General features: G+C 41.7%; 1 protein-coding gene across 1 annotated transcript; it reads left to right on the top strand.

The window, feature by feature from the left end:
* Window positions 1–810: 810 nt before the first annotated feature.
* On the top strand, window positions 811–16,949 carry LOC133423665 (cyclic nucleotide-gated cation channel beta-3-like). The gene is made up of 17 exons (XM_061713938.1): window positions 811–1,045; window positions 1,399–1,453; window positions 2,755–2,926; window positions 5,504–5,664; window positions 7,204–7,718; window positions 7,794–7,844; window positions 7,927–8,013; window positions 8,111–8,175; window positions 10,194–10,316; window positions 12,506–12,647; window positions 13,742–13,901; window positions 14,732–14,829; window positions 14,913–14,996; window positions 15,085–15,203; window positions 15,716–15,868; window positions 16,123–16,267; window positions 16,363–16,949. The coding sequence occupies exons 1-17, from the start codon at window positions 911–913 to the stop codon at window positions 16,378–16,380; spliced, it is 2,283 nt and encodes a 760-aa protein (XP_061569922.1). The 5' UTR covers window positions 811–910; the 3' UTR covers window positions 16,381–16,949.
* Window positions 16,950–18,277: the final 1,328 nt, after the last annotated feature.

The raw sequence follows: 18,277 nt of genomic DNA, 5'->3' as shown, positions 1-18,277 counted from the left end.
TGAAAGAAAAATGTGCCCTGATATAAAGTTGATCATTGCTTTAAGTGAATATTTAGTCAAATTGATAAATACAGCCCATGGACATGACATGTACCCCTAATTATAGAATGACTCAATATAGATGAGAAGTTGGGGAGTTGAGGTCCTGGAAAATGTTGCCTTGTGCTCCTCGAACTACTATCTGAGTCTTTTTGAGCCTGAAGAGTCCTGACATTGTCATCTTGAAGTTTGGCCCTGGCATCAGAGGGCTCGTCTGATCACATGACCACCGGGACCTGATCACATGAAGAAACGTTTCTTTCTTCCAAGATTCCTTCCAGGCTTTATTAACGGGCTGAGCGCTTTTAAACCCTCCCGTTACATTCTCCTCTGACATTTTCTTCGTTTGATTCAAACAATGAAAAGAATAATAGAGCGAGAAGCTACTTAAAGCAGCGAGATGAGAGCAAGATCCTAAGTTTGCAGACAGACACGGTCGCTGAACTCTACTTCACCTCTGAGTGTTATTCTGATCACTTATTGCCCCCCCATGTGGTCTTCAAAACTTTACCGTAGTAGCAGAGTTGATCTGTAATCTCCCACTGATACGACATAAGTAAATACACAACCATTCTGTTTGCCCTCACTGCTTAAGTGGTCACCAATAAGCCTATTTGGATGCTAAATGAGATAGCGATGGGTTTATTAGTCACTGGTGATGGCAGAGACTATTCTGTGTGCGAGAGTATTAGTGCTGCTAAATGCACTAATGCCATCAGGGCCAGCCTAGTTATGAGGACACGTTTACCCGGGAGGCGGTGGAGAGGGTAGTTTGAGATGACAAAAAAGAGAGCTTGGAGCCAGAGCAGAGCTCCTGCAGCTCCACGAGTGTCAGCGACCATATAACGTATGCGCCTTTAGCTTTTCGGATATGTTTTCCAAGTTCAAGGGCCTCTTCCAAGGCCCCCAGGTGCCAGCGGGGTCTGGGACCACCAAGGGGACCCCTGACCCGGCTCCGGCTCCGGCTCCAGCTCCTCCTCCGGCTCCAGCTCCAGCTCCAGCCAAGGTAAGGGTTGCTGTCATTAATCATCTTCCCGCTAAACCGAGTGATTTGTTTGCGATACTCTGTCATGCTGCTTCCCCGTGTGCCAGCAGCAGAGGCCAAAACCCAAATCAGGCAGAACCACAAATATTAGAAGTTCGCGTCCAGCATGGAGTACTCAGAAATGATTTCCCCCTTATATCAGAGCGTTGTTTCTTATTTGTGCCCCCGTCCGTTCGGCTGATTTAGATTTATTCGTTAAATGGTCGAAGTCCTCATTCCTTGAAACCACTCTCCAAATTAAAATGCCGTTTTAATAGCTGTTGCAAACGGAGCCAAGTATTTGACTCTGTGAGAAATGTGGATTTGTCGTGTAGGAGGAGAAGCCAGACGAGGAGGAGAAGGAAGCCAAGAAAGAAGAAAAACCACAGGGTAAGTGATGTGTAGATGCTGGATGCCCGTCCAGACGTCTGTCTGTCTGTGCGGACCGAGACGTGTGGCACCAGCTGTATCCCAGGGAGCTGCGCACCAGATATGTCATTATTTTTACGTCCAAGTGCAGAACGTCGGTTCTTGATGAAACGCAAAGCTTCTGAAATCATTTATTTTATGTTCCCGAGGTTTCTTCAAAGACTGGGAATCTTGTGAAGATGGTTTAAACCAGCTTCACATGCACGTGAAAGGCAGAACATACTGATCATAAAGCCTTGTGAAGCTGCAGACATGCAGAGATACAGAGGTGACACATGTTTGATGTAACAGATGAGACTGTACTGGAATATTCCTGGTTTTAAAACACAAGAAAACTGATTATTCTTTTAAAAGTATAAAACATCCCCCATCCAGGGTCTGTTGTCATACTCTGGTGCTCCTCGAGCTGCTACCACAGACGGTTGAGATTAACCCCTGGTCAAGTTCTCAGCTGAGGTCTTTTGCAGTTATGATATCGGGGGTACAGATGACAACAGGGAGCATAAAGATATGTGTCTCTCCAATAATTTAGGAAGACTTTTGACAATCCAGAAACTGTGAATCACTTTACTGTTTAGTCCTGCTAACTTCTTACGGGAAAAATACAGATTTTTAGATGGTTTTAAACCTCAGAGATTTGGTTACTGACTGATCTACAGGAGAACCAGGGTTAGAAAGATATAGCTTTTGTCGGGAGCTTGGGGTCAGAAAGAAAAGGAAAACTGATATACCGTATTTTCTGGACTATAAGCCGCTACTTTTTTCATAGGTTTTGAACCGTGCGGCTTATACAAAGGTGCGGCTATTCTGTGGATTTTTCTTCCACCGCTCGGGGCGCTCTAACCGGAATTAGAATCAAAACTAAGACAAAATAAATGCAAAGAAGAATACGCTACTTCTTCTTTAGCAGATAGAAGTAGGTAGAAGCAGATTTCAAACAGATAAATAGATAAATAAATAAATACCAGTTATTTTCTCTTGGTTCTGTCCCGTTTTAATCAGCAAAGTTTCTGCTGTGTTGAAATACACTGTTAGGAAAGATCTATTTAGGTACAAACATGTACATCATTTACAGTTCAAAATCCTTCTGTACATGTAGTAAATATCTAATCTAACAACATAAATATCTGCGGCTTGCGTATCTTTTTTTTTTTAAATAGAGCGGATGAGGCTTATATGCAGGTGCGGCTTATAGTCCAGAAAATACGGTAATTATAATCTGGAGGAGATTAAATATAATGTTGATTATTTCATTCGATCAGAATCAACCCCAGCCCCTGCACCAGCTGATGCTCCAGCTCCAGCCCCGGCCCCGGCTCCGGCCCCAGCTCCGGCCCCAGCTCCGGCTCCAGCTCCAGCCCCGGCCCCGGCTCCAGCCCCAGCCTCGGCCCCTACAACCACACCAGCTAACCCTGACCAGCCTGGGCCTGAGGGGTAAGTCCCGTCTCCATGGTAGCTGCTACGGCTCTCAGTGCCACGTCATCTGCTCTGGAACTAATTGGAGAGAAGATGCACATGAGGAGATGCCACATTAAAAGAGAGCATCTCCAGTCTTTTTTTCCCCCCTCGAGAAACTGACCAGCCTGCAAACTACACTTTATGCAGAGAGTGGCACTGAAAACCGTATCAAATTAATGACTCGGTGTACACTAATTAATCAGATAGCCTGGTAAGTTGCAGGAGAGAAACACTGAAAGGTGAACACAGCATCTGAGATCTTTTATCCCTGGGTGATGACCCAAAAGTAGATTAAAAGCTTTTCAGCTCTTTAGGCATAAGGAGCTCACCGGGGCAGATTCTGGCTCAGCCCGACTGTAGATGCCACGGAGGCAACAGGTACCGGCAGCTGCAGCTGTCAATCATCTGGTCTGGAACAGACCGGGTCCCAGATGGGACATGTTGTGAATGATACATGGGTGGATGATAAAGGTTTGTCAGGGAGAGCTAAACGGTGAGTGGATGGATGAGGTGGAATGAGGTGACGTGAAGATACCGTTACTCAATCTACAACTGGTTTAGACTCATGGTCCATGAGCCGATTACTGCTCTCAGGAGGAGCCGGTGATCCAATGAGTCAGAAATATATCTGCAGTAGAGTATCTTACATGACTACATGTCTTCGGTTGCTCTTTGCGTTCATTCCTGTTTATTAAAAAAGAAAATCTTCATCATATGCAGCCCATCTGTAACTTTTTCCTTTCCGTTTGCTGATTCATCACTCTCTCACTATACATGTACCGGTAGGCAGGGCCGCCGCAAGGGGTGTGCGAACCGTGCGACCGCACGGGGCCTCGCGCCCCAGGGGCCCTCGCGCTATGGGCCGTTTTTTTTTTTGTTTTTTTTTTTCAAAATTTTTTTTTTTTCGTTTTTTTTCCCTTTTTTCCCCTTATAAATATCAACAGTCACGTTCCATTACAGACCTAAATGTGTAGTCTGTGCATATCAATAAATATATGTGCAATGATGCGCGTGTCTGTTGTTCAATACAACTGATCAGACCAAGCGCAGACACAAGCTGCTCTGATCCAGACGGTGGAGTTGGAACAAACTGTCACACAATGTCGAGAGAACAAGACAGATCCAGGAAATTTCCATCAGGGGATGAAAAAAGAAAAAAACGAAAGAAAATGGAAGAGTTTAATGCCTCTCTGAAAGGCTCATTTGATACATTTGTTACAAAAATCACCGATCCGACCGGGTCTCAAGCAGCCGTGGGGCCCCGCGTCGAGGCAAGAGATGATGGTGAGGCGGGGGAAGGTATCCAGTATTTTGATAATTGGAGAGTTAAATTTGCACATATAGACACCCGATCCAACCCGAAAAACCCAAAAATTTCGCACGCGCGAGGGCCCCCCCAGCCATTTCGCACAGGGCCTCGCAAATCTCCCAGGCGGCTCTGCCGGTAGGTTTTATTTTCTGAATTATGCAGCCTACTTAAAGAAGAAGCCTCTTCTTTTGGAGAGATTAGAAGCAGCCCCTGTACTTTGTGAGGTCCATTAGTGAGATGAAAAGCTGCAGCTTTCAAGGTAGATTAAGTGTGAGGTGGCAGCAGCTCTGCAACTTACTGCTCTCACAGTCCAGTCAGCAACACTGCAGGGGTCTCTCTTCACCTCTTAAAACAGAAATAGGAACTTCCCAGCTTCAAATATCGACTCACTCCACTTTTTTTTAAGAATCCTTACCTTCTTGATTTAGATGTGGCTGTTAAAACTACGTTTATCACCTTGACCGTTGTACATAAATAAAAAAAAAAGCTCCTTGTTGTTGCACTACCGCATGTTGTCCACAAGGTGGCGGAACATGAACGTCCATGTTGTCCAACTCCTTCACTGTTGAAAATATAAAACATGGGTCCAACCTGCCCATCTTAAAGTACCACAGACAACATCAGACAAAAGTTTGTAACAGTAATAACGTTTAGGAGTTAATTTAAAGTTACAACAAAGCATCTTTGCATTTTTTTAATATATTTTGTATTTTTGTGGACAAGTGATTTCTTGGACATGCAGGTCCATTTCAACTCAATGGGAAGCCAAAGGAGGTTGCAGTTTTGAGAAATTAGAAGTCACTCTTACATAGAAGTTACTCAAATAATTAAGGTGCAAAAGAGGTCAGGACTTGTGATGTAAAAACTTTAACATCCTTTCTATTTAATTAATGCATTGCAAGATTATATGACCAAAGAACAGAGTGAGGAAGAGAGAGAGAGCGTGGAAAGCTGCAGCTTTCTTTATTTTGTTATTCATCAGTGTTCAATTAAATATAGACGTCTTCTCATGTCTTTATTTTTTCATTGCAACAATGTTTATGTTAGTCTGGCTCGGTTTAGTGATAGAAAATGTTTTAAAGTATGTTAAAGTATTATTATCTCTGCTGAAAAATTCTCCAGGCTCATTTTACCTCATGTGTCTCACTGCCGACACTCTTATTCTGCAGGCTGCACACGAAGCCATTCATTTATGTGACATGTCCACAGCAACAAATGACACTGTTGCAAAACTGTTTTTTCAGGGAGGATGCGCCCCCTCCTCCGCCCCCACCCACAGTCATCAACCCGTACTCCGACGAGCAGCTCAGGAGCATCATCCAACGAATGAGAGAGAGGTTGGACATCTACAAGGAGAAAGTGACTGATCAGTACGCTTCATCCCCCGAGATAACTCCTCCAGTCAGTGAGTACCAGCACGACGCCTGTCACAAAACATCCTTAACGTTAATACCCTTTACTGGGGGGTCGGCCCACAAAGTGATGATGGTGTCAGTTTCCATAGCTACCGGTACATTAGTGACACACAGCTTTACATAGATAGCCCATTTAACAGTAATTTAGATATCAGAATTACGAATCCATTCATAAGTCATTCATTCATTCATTCATTCATTCATTCATTCATTCATTCATTCATTCATTCATTCATTCATTCATTCATTCATTCATTCATTCATTCATTCATTCATTCATTCATCCAAATGCTTATTTAAGCAGGAACAGGTTGTTCAAAGCAAATGGAGCCACACATTTAAAAGTCGGCCCACATTTGGCACATCCATTCTACAGATGTTTGTCTGGAGATAAAAAAGGTAGCAGACCAAGAATAGATTTATAAATAAAAACATGTCAGTGTGTCAGTCCGCTGCTGACAATCAACGCCATCCAACGTGAGCGTGTTTGTCATAAACCTCAGCGTTCCCTGGTGAACAACGTCCAGAGCGCCGAGGCGCTGTGACGATGCATTTATAAACATAGACAGAGAGAGACTAGAGTTTAAAACTGAACTTCAGTCTCAATCAGGCCGACGACGGCGTCACGGGAGTGCAGCAGCCAAACCCATCCAAACTGTTTCACATTTAGATTTATGGAAGATAAAGAATGTGTTTGATCATTTTATGTGAGGACCACTCCCAGAGTGTGGCCACTTCTTTCTCAAGTAGACGCAGAGACTCTTTTCCACTTTGATGACCAGCATGCCTGTGCACGGTGACGCTCTGCTGTCTGGGCCTCACAAGACCAGCAGCTCCACCTGCGTCAGGCTCAGCATGTTCACACGCTGCACCTCATTTAATGGCTCTGCTTTACAATTGTTGTAAGGTTCATTTAATTAGGTTATATAACTCTTAATAACCTTGGCGCTGCCCTTTAATACCATGAACTCTAAAAATCTCTGGAAGAAGCCTTATGATCTTACTTATGAACTATAACCTGTGAGGGAAGTGTCCATATTTTATTTTCTGTTTTTTTGTTGTTTTTAATGGTTTTAAAAACAAAGTTTTAGTTTATGATGGATTCTTTAGTCATGTTTTTGTTCTACTTTACTTTATACATACTGCATCTTTATAGGCTAGTCCCACATTACATTTTATTTACTCTATTCATATATATACAGTACAGACCAAAAGTTTGGACACATTTCCCATTTGTTTGAATGAGAAGGTGTGTGATGTATATATGTATATATAAATATATATATATATATATATATATATATATATATATATATATATATATATATATATATATATATATATATATATATATATATATATATATATAATTCATGAGAGTTCTCATATGTTTTTTAGCGTTTTTCTTTTAGATTTTTTCCAATTCTGCACGATCAGTTTGTAATGCCCCTCGTGTTGCTCTCAGCTGTACTGAAAGTATTCAGTAAAGTAGCTAAAGTCTGATTGTAACCCCCGTATCATCCTTTCAGCCCCATTGCTAAAGAATGATGAGTACACCCAGGTCGTGGAGGAGAGAGCCAAACAAGCAGAGGAGGACAGGATAAAGAAGGAGGAGGCTGACAAGAAAAAGAAAGAGGAAATGGATAAGAAAAAGAAGGAAAATGAGCAGAAGAAGAAGGAGGAGGAGGAGAAAAAGAAAGAAGAGGAGAAGCAGGTGAAGTTGCCCCTGAAAGTGAGGCTCATTGCAGCGTACTGGTCTTCAGTGGACTTCGTGCTGGCGCCGCTTGAAGACATGATGGACTCAGTACTGGGACACACCATCGACCCCTTCGGCGACCGCCGCTACGTGGCATGGCTGAGTGTGGTGACCGTGGCCATCAACTACAACCTGTGGTTCATCACGGCCCGACTGTGTTTCCCCTACCACAACGAGCACTCCAACCTGTACTGGTTCATCATGGACCTGGTGGCCGACCTCATCTACGCCGCCGACGTCATCCTGTTCCAGCCTCGCAAGCAGTTCGTCAAAGCGGGAGACATCATCGTAAGTCTGCAAGAGCAGCGACCCAGTCAAATGTGACGCAACAGCTCTGACAAACTGTCACCTTCTGTCTTTCAGAAAGATCGTGTGATCACAAAGAAGCACTACAGAGATTCAGAGCGATGTCTGGTATTGTTACTGGAGTTCACTGAACTTTGACCTTTTCTCTGATGTAACGTCGGCGATGTCTCACTGTGTTTCTCCTCAACAGGTTGATGCGATTTCTGTTTTCCCGATAGATTTATTGTATATTCAGTTTGGATTCAGCTCTATTTTCAGAGCCAATCGCATACTAAAGGTGAATTTACTAAGATGTTGATTCTAGCTAGAGGTTGAGGGTCCAAACGGACCACATGGTCTTCTCTCCGCCTCATATTTCCTCTCTTTTCGTGTAGATGGACACGTTCTTCGAGTTCAGTGATCGTCTGGAGAGCATCATGGCCAAGGCTTACATCTGGAGGTGAGGACCATGTGGTGCATCCATCATCCATCCATCCATCATCCATCCATCCACCCATCCATCCATCCATCCATCATCCATCCATCCATCCATCCATCCATCCATCCATCCATCCATCCATCCATCCATCCATCCATCCATCCATCCATCCATCCATCCATCATCCACCCATCCATCCATCCATCCATCCATCCATCCATCCACCCATCCATCCATCCATCCATCCATCCATCCATCCATCCACCCATCCATCCATCCATCCATCCATCCATCCATCCATCCATCCATCCATCTACCATCCACCCATCCATCCATCCATCATCCACCCATCCATCCATCCACCCATCCATCCATCCATCCATCCATCCATCCATCCATCCATCCATCCATCCATCCACCCATCCATCCATCCATCCATCCATCCATCCATCTACCATCCACCCATCCATCCATCCATCCATCCATCCATCATCCATCCATCCATCCATCCATCCATCCATCCATCCATCCATCATCCACCCATCCATCCATCCATCCATCATCCACCCATCCATCCATCCATCCATCCATCCATCCACCATCCATCCATCCATCCATCCATCATCCATCCATCCATCCACCATCCATCCATCCATCCATCCAGCCATCATCCACCCATCCATCCATCCATCCATCCATCCATCCATCCATCCATCCACCCATCCATCCATCCATCCATCCACCATCCACCCATCCATCCATCCATCCATCCATCCATCCATCCATCCATCCACCCATCCATCCATCCATCCATCCATCCATCCATCCATCCATCCATCATCCATCCATCCATCCATCCATCCATCCATCCACCATCTACCATCCATCCATCCATCCATCCATCCATCCATCCACCCATCCATCCATCCATCCATCCATCCATCCATCATCCATCCATCCATCCATCCATCCATCCACCCACCCACCCATCCATCCATCCATCCATCCATCCATCCATCCATCCATCCATCCATCCATCCATCCATCCATCATCCATCCATCCATCCATCCATCCATCCATCCATCCATCCATCCATCCATCCATCCATCCATCCATCATCCATCCATCCATCCATCCATCATCCATCCATCCATCCATCCATCCATCCATCCATCCACCCATCATCCATCCATCCATCCATCCACCCATCCATCCATCCATCCATCCATCCATCCATCCATCCATCCATCCATCCATCCATCATCCATCCATCCATCCATCCATCCATCCATCCATCATCCATCCATCCATCCATCCATCCACCCATCCATCCATCATCCATCCATCCATCCATCCATCCATCCATCCATCCATCCATCCATCCATCCATCCACCCAACCATCCATCCATCCATCCATCCATCCATCCATCCATCCATCCATCCATCATCCATCCATCCATCCATCCATCCATCCACCCAACCATCCATCCATCCATCCATCCATCCATCCATCCATCCATCCATCCATCCATCCATCCATCCATCCATCCATCCATCCATCCATCCATCCATCCATCCATTGAACTACATTGTAGATCTGTATCTGTATGTGTATACCTTGTGCTGTATGAACTGAGCCAGTGATATCACGTGCAGCATCAGGGAGGAATACAGGTCAACTCTCTCTGGAGAAAACTCCAGTAACCACGGAAACCTATCCAGGATTAGACCATCTGTTGTTAATAAGCCCTGCAGATCCCTTTGTTCAGTCTGTTGCTCCCACATGTAAAAGTTTATCCAAACTGGAGCGGGCCAATATTAAAAAAAAATACTTGTTTTAACAAGAAAAAACTCAGTTGAAAAGCTCAAGATGTTGCACTTGGTGTCTGACATGAGCAGAGCAAGAGGTTGCCAGTGATATCGCTGGCTAGGAAGACCATGTACTTGTCACTGTACCGCTGAAATTCTGCAAATTGAATCCCCCAAGACAGGAAGAACAGGATATTACAGTATCTAACGCCGCTATTCTGCCCTTAGAGTGATTCGCACCATCGGCTATCTCCTCTTCATGCTCCATCTCAACGCCTGCGTGTACTACGTGGCGTCAGATTATCAGGGCATCGGGAAAACCAAGTGGGTCTACTCCGGCCTAGGCAGCGCGTAAGTACGACATCAAGGGCTTCCATCATCTCGAGTCAGAAAAACCTCAAGTTTGACGTCTAATGAAATAAGCAGATATTGACTGATTTCATCAGGTCAATAATACAGCAGAGAAATTTGAAGAAGTCAAACTCTCACTGAAACATTCACCAGAATTTACAGCATTATATGCAGTACTCGAGTTGTAAAAAAAGTCTCTATTATTTGTGCTGATTCCAAATAATATAATATATTACAAATAATTGCACTGACCAAAACACCTGCAGAAATACTGCAGGAATGACATAGCAGCAGTTAAATGCAGCCTTCTGTAAGCTTTAAATATCCACTGGGCTTACATCAAATACATCAAAACACAACAATAAAAAACTGTTTTCTGAACTTATCAATATGACTCTGTCCTTCACAGGATAAGTAAAATGGATCACTGCAAAAACTCAAAATCTTAACAAGAATATTTGTCTTATTTCTATTTAAAATGTCTCATTTTAGTTAAAAAAAATCTCATTAGACTTAAAACAAGACTCATCACTGGAAAAAACAACAATTTTCACCTGTTTCAAGTAGATTTTCACTTAAAATAAGTAGAAAAATCTGCCAGTGGAAGATTTTTTTGCTTGTAATAAGAAGATAAATCTTGTCCCAATGGCAGATTTTTCTACTTATTTCAAGTGAAAATTTACTTGAAACAGATGAAAATTGTCAAATAAGTTATTTTTCTGCTGTTATTTTTCTGGTGATGACTCTAAATGTTGAAATAGCAGTAAAACCACATTCATTGATGAAATGACATAAGTGATGGAAAGGGGGGATGGCAGTTTTACAGGGGGGATGATTTTAACCGTTTTTATTTCAGGAGGGATGCCATCCCCCCTCATCTCCCTTCAACTCCAGTACTGATTATATGTAACAGAAAACCAAAACTAACATATACATACCGTATATAGACATTTAAAAATCCTTCTATCTAAAACAGACACTTGTAGGTGACTTGAGCAGAATGAGAGTCACCAAAACCTTTACCAGGACAATCTGCAGCATTGTGTAGTACTCTCTGGTCTGAGTCTGGCTGGTCAGGCGTTCATCCTGCAGCAAGATAATGACCCAACACATAAGTCCAAGCTATGCCAGACATACCTTAGGACAAATAAGGACAAGAGAGTAAACTTGAAAATGTGAAGTGTCCAGCTCAGTCTCCGGACTTAAACCCCATCAAACTGATTTGGGATGAACTGGACAGAGGAGTGAAAGAAAAGAAACCTACAAATGTGACACATTCATGGAAACCTCTGCAGCAGAGTTGAGACAAACTTTCTGAATAATATTTGATTTCCATTGCAGGAAGTTGCCAAACAATGAGTGTGTTCAGCTGTTATCTCTGCTAAAGGTGTCTACTTTGATGAATCCAAAGTTTAGAAAACAGTTTGCTTCATAAATTAATTGATTTATTTTTTCTTATTCAGAATCAACAGCATAGAATTTCATTTCAGAGTGCAAGAAGACATTCAAATATAAACATTTCAATAACAAACTGGACAAGGTTAAACTTTTGAGCATTAATATGTCTTTGCTCCCTTTCCCTGCTTGTGTCTTTTTTAATTACATGTATAAAATTAGATGACAGAGAGCATTTTTGAGTGCTGCTCTGCAAAATCTCCATGACTGGAAATGTAAGAGTGAATGTGTGGTGTGTCCATCTCTGCTGCCGCCGCAGTTATCTCAGCTGCTTCTTCTATGCGGAGAAGTCCCTGCTGATGATTGCTGAGCTGCCATTTCCAGACTCCATGTTCGGACAGATCTTTGTGATGACGAACTACCTTTTTGGGGCATTCTTTATGTCCATCATTCTTGGCCAGGTAGCTTCTGTTTTTTTAGCATGTCTGTGCCGTTTCTTTGTTATTCTTTGTAATTAATTGTAATTGGCTTTAAATGACATACAGCATGTCATTCTATGCTTTTCTTGTCATTTCCTTTTTTTTAATGCACTTTTTTTATTGAAAAGTTTAAGATATTGCCGAACGACAAAGTGCATCAAGACATCAGGGGAATCATATTTGAAGAGATCTTCTCAAAACTGAGGACGGCCCACTTCCTCTAAAGCCCAATCTAGAAATTAAAGCCCAAATCAGCTACCTGTTGGTGAAAGCCCCTCTAACGCCCCTCTAACGCCCCGCTCACCCTCTCCACAGGTACCTGCGTTGCTACTACTATGCTGTCCGCAGTCTGATCAACATCGGGGGCCTTAACGAACCCCACACCGTCTTTGAGATTACCTTTCAGATGACTAACTTTTTCACGGGCGTCTTTGTGTTCTCCAGCTTGATTGGACAGGTAACACAGGCCCCGGGTCTGCCCTGTAGCACGAGCCGTAGCCCCAGCATCCTCAGTTCATCCCAATCCTGAAATGACCAAATACAAATTAGTTTGTGTTTTAATAGAAAATGAAGCTCGTCCTGTTAATCACGTTACTCTAATTAGTCTCAACACCCCGTAGTCCATCGTCCTGGTGTATTTTCCTGGTTCCCTGTGAGGTCTTGACTGTCGAAGAGCTCATCAAGCATGTTAAATGGAGTATTTTAACAACAAAAAGGAAGTTTCTGGAGTTAAATAAAAAAACAACTATATTAGATGGTAGCTGGATTACATGGCTTCATGTTAGATGGTCAGGAGTATAAACTTTGTGGACCAAAATTATGTGAATTCAGCAGTTTTAAATATGAATTTCATGTTTGCAGCAAGGCACGTTAAAAGCAATATTAAAAAGAAAAAAAGCTTTAGCTATAAACAAAATTAAAAGGAGATAGACATAAGTTAAAAAAAAGAAAACAGATGATATGGAAGAAAAAAAGTTACGGTGCATTGTGGGAGATTACTGAAATAAAAGGTCTTTTAACCTCGATTTTAAATCTGCTGAGAGTTTCAGCAGTCTTGTTGCACGGTGATAGTGCATAAAAGGGTCTCTGCAAACAAATCCAGCTCATTTTAACTTTATATGTACAAGAGAATAAAAACTAAGTCTTGTGTAGTTGCTGCGATTTTGTCATAAGTCCCTAGTGCAGGAAACTCAGCGGTCCGTTACAAACATCTACGTGTGATCCAGTTCTGTATGAACAGGCCGGGAACTTTCCTCTTTTGTTGTGACATCACCATTTGACTTCTACAGATTTATGACAAGACAGCAGATTTGACAGATTCCTTTTTTTTTAACCCATAAAGATAAACCTGGGTTTGTCTGTTTACTATCAATATCATTTATTTAAATAGCTCCTTTGCCCTCTATTCTAACATTAGTTCCCATTTTTCTGCTTCATGTCCTTTTGGTGTCATAATAAAGTTTTTGCTCATTAACATGTAAAAATACAGCTGTTCTAGCTCCAGACCGGTCTTTAACAGCAGTTCTCTCGCTTCACATCACATCTCCTCAGATGAGAGATGTCATAGGTGCAGCCACGACAGGACAGACGTACTTCCGATCTTCCATGGACAACACCGTAGCCTACATGGTGGCCAACAACATTCCTGTCCTGGTGCAGAACAGAATCCGTACTTGGTACACGTACACCTGGGACGCTCAGGGCATGCTGGGTAAGTATCACAAACCCCACCCTCTCTAATACATAATACTTAGTCTGGTTATAACCAGTACTCGAGTTGTAAAAAAAAATCAGGGGGGATGGTGGATTTTATCATATGGGTACAGATAATTTGTGCTGATTACAAATAATATAATATATTACAAATAATAGCACTGACCAAAACACCTGCAGAAATACTGCAGGAATGACTTCTGTAAGCTTTAAATATCCACTGGGCTTACATCAAATACATCAAAACACAAAAATAAAAAACACTTTTCTGAACTTATCAATATGACTCTGTCCTTCACAGGATAAGTAAAATGGATCACTGCAAAAACTCAAAACCTTAACAAGAATATTTGTCTTATTTCTAGTTAAAATGTCTCATTTTAGTAAAACAAATCTCATTACACTTAAAACAAGACTCATCACTGGAAAAAACAACAATTTTCACCTGTTTCAAGTAGATTTTCACTTAAAATAAGTTAGTAAGACTTTTTTGCTTGTAATGAGAAGATAAATCTTGTCCCACTGGCAGATCTTTCTACTTATTTAAAGTGAAAATTTACTTGAAACAGGTGAAAATTGTCAAATAAGTTATTTTTCTGGTGTTATTTTTCTGGTGATGACTCTAAATGTTGAAATAGCAGTAAAACCACATTCATTGATGAAATGACATAAGGGATGGAAAGGGGGGATGGCAGTTTTACAGGGGGGATGATTTTGACCGTTTTTATTTCAGGGGGGATGCCATCCCCCCTCATCCCCCCTCAACTCCAGTACTGGTTATAAGAAACAAAAACATGCTTCATGCTGTTGCTCCATCTTGATGTTCAGATGAGTCGGAGCTGCTGGATAAGATGCCTCTAGTGATGAGAACCGCTATCGCAGTGGATATCAATCTGGCCACATTTCAGAAGATTGCACTGTTTCAGGTACAGGAATATAAATATATAATATACACCTCCAGCATCGGCACGATACCAAAGACTGGTCATTTCTGTAAATGTCTCCACAGGGCTGCGACCAGCAGATGTTGGTAGACATGTTGCTGAGGCTCAAGTCCATCATCTACCTGCCGGGAGACTTCGTGGTGAAGAAAGTGAGTACTTTAACGTGAACGTTGCAAACTCTCCCTCCAAAATCCAAACAGGATTTTCTTTCAGTGTCAATGTTTGATGTTTCTGCAGGGCGACATCGGTAAGGAGATGTACATCATCAAAGCTGGAGCGGTGCAGGTGGTGGGAGGACCTGATAACAGCATCGTGTTCGTCACGCTGAAGGCCGGCTGCGTGTTTGGAGAGATCAGGTAGGTACTAACACACGCACACACACACACACACACACACACACACACACACACACACACACACACACACACACACACACACACACACACACACACACACACACACACACACACACACACACACACACACACACACACACACACACACGCACGCACACACACACACACACACACACACACACAGATTAAACATAAAACCTGCAGGCAGTGCAGCCTACAGTTCAGTAATGTTTTGTTAATCCCTCAAGGAAAGTTAAATATTGCAGTAACTGTCAGTATTTAAGTTTCTTCAAGCGTCAGTGTTGCCAAATGGACAATTAATATTGTATTTGCAGGATGATTTCGATTTATGTACAATCAATAGTTGAAATGTATGCACTCAAAAAGGGAGCATTTGAGCGATTATTCACTATTAATCTGATTTGGGATCAGATTAATAGAATTCCTCCTTCAGTTAGATCCATGACAGGTTGTAACGCTGTTGTAATGTTGTTTTTTTTTCTTTGTCCTAGTCTGTTACAATCTTCCAAAGATGGCGGCAACAGGCGGACGGCTAATGTCAAAGCCTACGGCTTCGCCAACCTCTTCGTCTTGGAGAAGAGGGACTTGTTTGACATCCTGGTGCATTACCCGGAGTCTCAGAAGGTCCTGGCCAGGAAGGGCAGGTGAGTCCAGGACCCGACTGTAAAACACAGTAAAACAACAGTTTGCTGCTGTTTTTTTTCTTTTTTCTTCTCATTAAGATCTTGTGGATCTGTGGTTGCAGAATGTGCTCAGTCTCATGTTTACCTCATGGATGTGGCATTTATTATTAACATGAGAAGATGTAATGTTTAGCTACCAATACAAATCAAGCCTTTTACCTCCTTGCTCTCTCTGACCACCTCTCCAATAAATGTTTGTGTGATTGTGTTTGTAGGAGCCTCACGAAGGCCAAGGGCCCGGGGGCAGCTAAAGCAGAAGAGGAGAAGAAGAAGGGCCTGGCCCTGTTTGGACCGAAGCCCCCGACACCCAAACTGCTGCGAGCTTTCGGAGGAACCAAAAACTTTCTTGAGAAAATGAGGGTACATAAATGATCATTGTCTCCGAATATAAATCATCATTATTACTGTTTGAAGCTGTTTAACACCATTTATTTTGCCTTGTTTTTTTTCCGCAGGCTTCTGCTAAGGAGTGAGGCCCGTAGAGATCTCGCTTTGATCTTTAATAACTCCTTTTTGGGAGTAAAAGTACAGTTTTTCCCAGTCTTTTATTACTCTTTTGTACCAAGTATCGTTTTCTATTATCAAGATTATATTTAAGATGAACACCTATATGTATAGAATGAAATCTCGAAGGCCTGTACTACGCTACCAGATTAAACCAGGCCTGTAAACTTGAGCAGAAGTTGGTATGATAACGTGGATATGACAGATTAAACACAAATCTGTGGGCTGACACAGGAGTCTGTGAACTGAGTCTCTCAATCAATTACCCTTTCCAGAGATTGTGGCGGGAAATTGAGCTTTGTAGCGGTGTGATAGGAGTTTGCCTGACAAATTCATGTTTGCACATTTGCAGAAAAGAATTTGTATTTGTAAAAGAAAAAAAAAACCAAAAACATGGTAATACAAAGACACTAAAAGATTTGTTGTAAACAAAGATACAATGCAGAAAACTACGACGGAGTATTAGGGCCAAACAAAAAAACAAAAAAAGGAAATTACGAGAATAAAGTCATAATGTAATGAGAATAAAGTCGTAAAATTATGAGAATAAAGTCGTAATATTACGAGAATAAAGTCGTAATATTACGAGAATAAAGTCGTAATATTACGAGAATAAAGTCGTAATATTACGAGAATAAAGTTGTAATATATTATAAATATATAAATATAACTTCACAAGATGCTCAATATTCTTCATTTTAACACAGGGAGAAGATTGCTCTTCCTGTTAGAGTTCTCATAAATTACCACTTTATTTTCATAATATTATGACTTTATTCTCATAAATTACCACTTTATTCATTACGACTTTATTCTCGTAATGTCACAACTTTATTCTCGCAACATTACGACTTTATTCTCGTAATGTTACGACTTTATTCTCGTAATGTTATGACTTTATTCTCGTAATGTTATGACTTTATTCTCGTAATGTTATGACTTTATTCTCGTAATTTTACGACTTTATTCTCGTAATATTACGACTTTATTCTCATAATATTACGACTTTATTCTATTACGACTTTATTCTCACAACATTACGACTTTATTCTCGTAATGTTATGACTTTATTCTCGTAATGTTACGACTTTATTCTCGTAATGTTATGACTTTATTCTCGTAATGTTACGACTTTATTCTATTACGACTTTATTCTCACAACATTACGACTTTATTCTCGTAATGTTATGACTTTATTCTCGTAATGTTACGACTTTATTCTCGTAATTTTACGACTTTATTCTCGTAATATTACGACTTTATTCTCATAATATTACGACTTTATTCTATTACGACTTTATTCTCACAACATTACGACTTTATTCTCGTAATTTTACGACTTTATTCTCATTATATTATGACTTTATTCTCGTAATTTCCAATTTTTTTTGTTTTAGTTTGGCCCTAATACTCCGTCGTAGAAAACTGTGAATTTTGACCCTGTTTTTTAAACCTCAAACTAACTCTGATTAAGTTGCCTTCAACTCTTTCATTATCATGATTTGCAGCAGAACTGACAGCAACAGAAACCATCAGCCCAGTTTCATTGTCGACTGAGTTTAAGGCTGTGATTTCAGTCACCTGAGTATCCCATCAGACGAGGAAGCAAAAAGAAACAGCTGCGTCACAATTTAGAGGTGTCCCAGAAGACACCGTCTGCTCTGCTCTGCTAAAAATACATACACGTCGCGTCTATTTTGGCGCTTGACTGCATGTAAGCCGTTTACACAGCAGCTCCAGCCGGCAGGGAGTCAGAGACGAGGACAGTGTAGAGAATCCAGTGAATCTTCAAAATTAAAGATTTAAACCACAGACAAGAAGAGGTTCAATTTAGAGGTGGAATCTCAAAACAAACCACCATGACCA

Source organism: Cololabis saira, chromosome 22 (assembly GCF_033807715.1).
Source record: "Cololabis saira isolate AMF1-May2022 chromosome 22, fColSai1.1, whole genome shotgun sequence".
Lineage (NCBI taxonomy): Eukaryota > Metazoa > Chordata > Actinopteri > Beloniformes > Belonidae > Cololabis > Cololabis saira.
Note: the sequence above shows the minus strand (reverse complement) of the source record. Positions and strands in the feature narration are given on the sequence as shown.